This window comes from Varanus komodoensis, unplaced genomic scaffold (genome assembly GCF_004798865.1).
Source record: "Varanus komodoensis strain SLA01 unplaced genomic scaffold, ASM479886v1 scaffold59_1, whole genome shotgun sequence".
Lineage (NCBI taxonomy): Eukaryota > Metazoa > Chordata > Lepidosauria > Squamata > Varanidae > Varanus > Varanus komodoensis.
The window spans coordinates 3,342,108-3,349,102 of record NW_025336221.1 but is presented as its reverse complement, the minus strand read 5'-3'; the positions used below and the strand labels follow the sequence as shown (position 1 = coordinate 3,349,102).

Below are 6,995 nucleotides of genomic sequence, written 5' to 3'. Positions count from 1 at the left end.
CCATCACAGCTGAGAGACCCAACTAGCCTCCATGAATGTACCTGATTCTGATTTATAGGCTTGGGAGGCCTGCTGTCATCACTACATCTTTGAGAACTTAATTCCATGACTAAATGTATTTGGTGAAATGGCTCAGCCCTTTGTCCTGACTGCTTTGCCCATCTGTTTCTTTGTGTGATCCTAGTAAAGCCTTCCCCAGCCTGGTGTCCCCCAGATGTTTTGGACAGCTGCCAGCACTCCTGCTCACTGGCCAAACAGCTGGAGGATGCCAGGTTGGAGCAGATCAGAGCTGCACAGGAGCTGCCCTGTCTCCACTCCCGCCCCCATCTCATAACTATAATCTCATCCTGAGACAGTGAATTCCAGAAATTAGTCACATGTTGTGTGGAAAGCCTTTCTTGCTCAAATCTACTGAGGAACCTTTGGCTTTCCAGGTGTAGCTGGTCTCCAGTTCCCATCAGCCCCAGCTAGCTTCGCCAAAGTTGAGGGAAAAGGGGAATAATTCATCAACAGCTGAAGAGACACAGGTGACTCTTCATTCTAATAATTACAAGAGAAGAAAACTCTCTACTCACCTCCTCCACGCTTAGCCTTAATTTTTAAACTAAGAAGGCCCCCAAACGGTTCATCCTTTCCTTGACAGAAAAGTGCTCCACACCACTGATGGTTTTGGCTCTCTCTTGAGAATCTTTTCCAGCTCTATCACACACTTTTGAAGAACTGCACAAGCTACACCAAGTGTATTGCAGGGAAGGGTAGAGGACAGATCTCCTGATGTTTTGACTTCAGCTCCCAGAAGCCCAGACTAGCATAGCCAAAGGTCCGGAATGTTGGGAGATGAAGTCCAAGACAGTTAGAGGGCTAAATTGTCCAAGCCCTCCAACAGATATTTGTCGCTTTAACCTGTTCCTAAAGACCGCTTGCATGGAGTCTGCCTTTTTTCACAACTACCATACACCAAGAACAAGGACACTGTACTTTCCACCAGCTAATGAAAGGAACATTTATAGAAGTATTCATACCACAGATACGTTTTTTTAAAAAACCATCTTGACCCCAAAAGGCTTATATTCTTGACTCAGAGGTCACTACTGCAATTTTTATTATTGCATCCTTTCTAAAAATGAGGAGGAAGAGAAGGTGGAGCGGCCATTACAGAGAACACGACAGTGTTGAGTATTATACAGGGACAAGGAAAAGATATGGAATACTCCACCCATTCGGGTGCCTCTGAAAGTCAGCCCACTCTGTCAAGTGACATTCCCAGCCACCCACTCCAACAGGGCATGAGGAGGAAGAGACTAGAAAGGGACTTAGGAGGGTGGCAAAGTCATTTTTAGAGTCCTCAGGTATCTAACACATCAATAGCTGCAAGAAATACTTTTAAAAATTCAGACAGCACCCAACGTAAAACAAAATGAAAAGGTACAAAGGAGGAGCCAGAAGACACGATCTCTGTGTGTTGCACAGTTCTCAGAATGTTCCCCAGGGACGGTTTGTTCCTACGCAAGCTATGTCCGGCTGAAATTCCAACCCCTTACAAATCCAATTCCAGGTCCTCGAGTTCCTCTTCCAAAGCTTTCCTTCGAGCCAGCTTATCCAACTGCTCTTTGGTCGGTTGCTTGATCTCCCCAGAGTCAATCCGTGCCTGCAACTCCTCCACTTGCCGCAGTTTCTTTTTCAGGTTTTTGATTTTCTTGTTCTTCTCCAAAGTGGCTGTAGCAGATGTGGCATCGCTGCTGCCTGCAGGGGGCCCTGAGCTGCCATCGGGCACAGCTAGCTTTCCATCCCCGTTGCCACCTGGTATCGCTGACAAACTTGTTTTCTCTAGTGACTGGATCAGGTCATCTGTGTCACGCTCCCCTTTCTCCTGCTGCTGCTTTCTCTTCTCTTTGCGCTTCAGGTTCCTCTTGGCTGTCTTGGAGAGTCCTATTTCACTGCTCTCTGGTCCCTTTGAAGCTTGCTTAGCCTCTGGATTTAGACCTGGAGGGAGCTCTGGTTTGCTTTTGAAGAATTTCACATATTTATTCTCATACCTGCATGGAACAAAAGAGATCAGAACTCTCTTCTCTCAATACCTGAAGCTGGGCAGGGGTAAGGGGAGTGGGGAGAAACAAAGAGAAAGGTGGAGCAATCTTTTCTTCAGCATATCTAAATGAGAATAACAATGGGAAAGCTAACAGTGATTAGAACTGCTCTTTTGGAATTCCACCCGCAGCTCCCTCTCTTCACAAGTAAGGAGCAATAGGGACATAAGCATGGAGCCGTTTGCACTGGCAAATGACTACATATTCAACTACTTAACAATATACTGCTTAGGGTTCAGACCAACCCCAGCAGACTCTATCCCTTTACTACCGATAAACTTCTGCTAGTGCTTGGCCCAGTCTTGCAAAGTAAGGCGAGCCAAGCCAAGAGGGAGTCCATGAATGCTTGCAGAATCCTTCTGTATTTGGAGCAGCAGCACAAAGGCACATGGTGCAGGACGAAGAGGCTGCTAGTGGTCGTTGGGGCTCCATTCTAGGCAATCCTCATGTGAGCGCCGGCAGCATTCCTCTTTCACACCACATGTAGCAGCAGTCTGGGCTGCTGCACCCGACAGGGAAGGACAATGTTTGTGCAGTGTGTGGTGCTTGATTCCTGGAAAGCACCCTGATGAACACTGGACACACTCAGCAGGAACTCCGATTCAGGGCTGCCGCAAAGCAGACAGGAGTCCAGGAAGCTGAACCCAGGGAGTTCAATGGATTCCCACCTTCCAGTAGACTCCTCATACTTCCCTAGTTCAGCTCATCTAAAAGCGACACCCATCATCAATGCAGTAACCTGCTACCTTCTGCCATACTGAGCATGGGGCTAGCAAAGGAGATGCGGCCCATGAGTACTGCCACAAACTACTGGTAGCAAACCTGTGCATGTCTAGCTGCTTTTCCCAGGGTGGAGAGTCATTTTTCCACCCATGTGCAAGTGTCCAGAACCACACAGGCCAATTTGTGGTTCTCAGGTGGATGATGTTCACTGCAATTTGGGGTTATTCCCTTCAGTAATGGCCTTCCCCAGGGACGTTCTGGAGAAGAGAGCATTCCACATCAAAGAAACTCATGTTCTGTGTGATGGCTGGGGAAGTGCAGCACAGGTCAAGGAAGGCAGGAGTGGGTTTGAAATCATGTCTAGATAGGCTTCCTTCAGAGTACTTTTTGTTCCAACATCAAACGTGTCTCTACAGTCAGAGAGATGCAAGCGCTAAAATTGTATCCACATTACCTATGGAACTGAACTTTTATATTTAGTAACCTTAACTTAAAACACATTCCAGCTATTTTAAGAAGAAAAATAAATGAGCTGAATTACCAAGGTAGCATTTGTGGTCATGTGTTTGTTTTAACAGTACTAGAGAAAGCAAAGTATATGTCTAAAACAGAAGACATAACCTACAAGCTGTTTTCAGAGAGATTTACTGGACAAGAACACCTGGACAAGTTCCATTTTAACTATCAAGGCTAATTGCTTGAAAAAGAGCGTTTAAGGAGACTGTAAGAACTGCCAGCACCATTTGATTAAAGAAGACTTTCCCAGACTGGAACATCCAGGTGTGACAGGCTACAACTCCCAGTAAGCGTGGCTGGGGCCTCTGTGACGGGAAGCCAAAAGACCTACTCTATAAACAAGCCCTACAGCAAACCCCCATTCCCCAATGTTTCTGCCTACAACTCCCATGATCCTTTCCTGTTGGGAATGCTTGCTACCCCGATTGGAGCCGAAGGTCAAAATAACTGGAGGGCCAGAAACTGGCCACCCTGCCTAAGGATTTCAGAACACCTAGTAAGAATTTTTACCTTTCCTTATAAGGAACAGACATACAGCCCCAGTCCATGCCAAATCACACCCTGCTTTTGAAAATCTTCACTTCAAATTGGAGAGCTGCTTGAGAAACACAATCCCTTTTGCAGGTGTAGAACTAGCCATGTTGTTTGCTTATTCATTTGTTTATCAAATTATAATTCAAAACAGTGAAAGCACTCTGGATCTGAATCACTTATTTTATTTTTTTATGGAAGTGGGACAAGTGAGTACAAGTCAAGATTGAGTACCATTTCTGCTAAGACCCTTGGCAGATAATCTACAGAAACTCTCTTCAGCTGAGGACTACCAAATTATGAGTTCACACGCTTTATTTATAATACTAGCAGGTATCATTTGATCGATTGAACTGTCTAAGCACAACTGCAATTGGGTTTATCATGAAGTGTTCACATTTTCCATAACAGAGAACTTCCAGTCAACTGCAGGGAGAGAATATTCCTCAAGAACTAATTCTGACAGAATTGGCTTGCCATACCCTCTCTCTCATGTGGATAATTCAGAGCAGCTTTCTGGATCAACATAATGCAAAGCTGAGATTAGCAGGAAAGACTCAAATGGGAAGGCAATTTTATTGCAACTGGGAGCCATAAAAATGGTGGGCTAACAATTCGACAGATCAGACATGATATGGAACTGTTGGGCACCACCCACACTTCCAGGAAGGTGACTGATCTTGTACTTTCTGCTTGCACCAAAGGCAGGCAACATATGGCTCAGCCAGGGTCTCTTCTGCCAAAAAGCCGGATGAGAGTTTGACTTACACAGGCACCTCTTCTTGGGGAACATAGCCTTCTTTCACTCTCCTTTGCTTCCTCCAGGTGCCATCTGGGCGCTGTGTGGAAGCGATGTATTTTCCTGAAACATTTATGAGCAGGTTAGCTGGCAAAATAATATTGCACTCCCCTCTCTGTATGACATGCCTATGTGACCATAATGTTAAGGGCACCTTCCTATGCAGATTTAGACAAAAGCAAAATGAAAAAAAGAAGAGCTATAAATATAACAAAGAAATAATAATAAGTAAAATAATATCCTGCAAAGTTTTGGCCCATACAACTAGAAACAATCAAAATTAAACAAACAAAATTTAATCTTGTTTTATTAGCTGCTTCATATCTTCCCAAATTCCTACCATTTACATGTGGAAGCTAATGTGAAATTATTCATCATTACCCTTGATAACTATAAAAGTGGATTCCTTGTAGGACAACTCCCAGCACAGCTAAAATCTTTCACTTAGGCTGCAATCTTATATATACTTAACTGACTGGGATCTGCAATGAAAATGATGGGGTTATTTCTAGGTAGACATGCCTAGTATTGGCATTTTACTTTCAGTGATCCTTAAGACAACCCTGTAAGATAGTGCAATACTTTTATCCCCGTAATGAATACAAAATACCTAAGCACAAAATAACACACAAGAAATTAATTAACAAGTGTGGCAAAATTCATTAAAACATCATAGTGTAGTGTACACAAGCACCCCCTACACCAAAATTATGCCTCAGAATGTGCAGACTGCACCCATCATTCAGGCTAGTGTGATGCTGCCATTAGTGGTGTTTTAGGACTAGGAAGACCTGGGTTCCAACCTCAAACATGAAGCTCAGTAGGTGACCTTTGGACCAGTTAACAGCCTAACTTCAGATAAATGGAAGAAGCAACCATCATGCATGCTGCCTTGAGCTTTTTAGGGAAAGGTGAGATATAAGTGTATTAAATAAACAAATATAACTGAGCCCATTCATTCATTATACATGCACTAATCAAAATGTCAGAGAAAAAAGCCTAATCTGAACCCTGATTAGTCAAAAGGAAGAAACATCAACAGATCCAGCTATTCTCATTCCTGCAAAAATTCCCATTTTTTCTATAACTACTAAACTTCTTCCTCTGCCTCTAGCCATTTTGGTGTTGGGTGTGGAAGAGGGTAACAGTGTGGTGCAAAGAAAAGAAACCAGCAAGTATCTTCAGCCAAAATCCAGTGCCATGTGGCTTCAAAATGAGCCATGTGCTGGAAAACTGCATTCATTCCCTGAAAACGCACACATGTAGTTCAAATCAGCCAAAGGACCAGACCAGGGAGGGCTGTTACCAACTGACGTATCAGTACATGTATACATTCAGTGCTTTTGTTTTTTACCTTCTATAAAGTGCTTCAGGATTTATCTCAAATGAGAAGCAGATTCTATGCAGGGCTATTAGTGACTGCAATAGGTCAAGATCAAGGCTGCCACCAGAAGCCAGTGCAGAGGAAAGAGAATATATACCGGGATGCACAGCTGCCGATCCCACCTTCTGTCCCAGCACTGGGCTCAATTATGATGACCCGAAGCACCGCACACACGGCCCGGGGGTTCGTCTACCTTCTGCCCGGGCGCGGGGGCGGGTCTCCCGCTGCAAGGGGAGGGGCCACAACGGAAAGTGGAGCCCAGAATAAGCAGCGGGGGGGCATGCTCTAAAGGAGGGGGCGTGGCACAAAATGGGATGGAAGCGAAAGGTGGAGCCTGGCAGGCATAAGGATGGAGGGGGGAGGAGCGCCACCGCGGGAAGACTCGGAGGATGCAGCGGTCGGACACGAGAGTTGGGCGCTTGGCAGAGTTAGAGCGAGCCAGAGTGAGGGGAGGAAAGGAAGCCAAACCCGCGATTCCCTCGCTCCCAGCCCAGCCGCGGCTCCCCCACTCACCGGTTTCATCAGTCACATAGGGAGTCGCCATCTTGGAAACGCGACCTACTTCCGGCTGTATTGCCTCCACCTCCGGATATGGCGCAGAGGGGAGGAGGAGAGAGCGGGCGGCGCGGCCATTTTGTCTCTGAGCTGGGACCTCGCCGCCCCCTGTGGTTCTGGCTGCGTGGGCGGGCGGCTCTCCCGGCATCCTGCGGGCCGTTTCTGGGGTTCCCCGGTGCTGGGGCGTTGCTTGGCGCCACCCGCTGCTGTGTGAGCGTGTTGGAGCTCCAGACGAAGGCCCGTTCTCATTTCTTTCACCCTCGTTATTTGCACATGGTGGTCGTAGTCAGTTTCCGTTCCTCTTGCCAAGCAGAAATGCCCAAAGAATCGAGGTGTTCTCCTTTTTGTCCCGCTCGCTCTATGAATCCTTGCGTGGAGACATTTTAAGTACATAGAGTGT

General features: G+C 46.1%; 1 protein-coding gene across 1 annotated transcript; it reads right to left on the bottom strand.

Moving 5' to 3' along the window:
• Positions 1-978: 978 nt before the first annotated feature.
• On the bottom strand, positions 979-6,604 carry PYM1 (PYM homolog 1, exon junction complex associated factor). The gene is made up of 3 exons (XM_044449567.1): positions 6,554-6,604; positions 4,626-4,719; positions 979-2,036 (listed from the first exon to the last, which is right to left on the bottom strand). The coding sequence occupies exons 1-3, from the start codon at positions 6,582-6,584 to the stop codon at positions 1,538-1,540; spliced, it is 624 nt and encodes a 207-aa protein (XP_044305502.1). The 5' UTR covers positions 6,585-6,604; the 3' UTR covers positions 979-1,537.
• Positions 6,605-6,995: the final 391 nt, after the last annotated feature.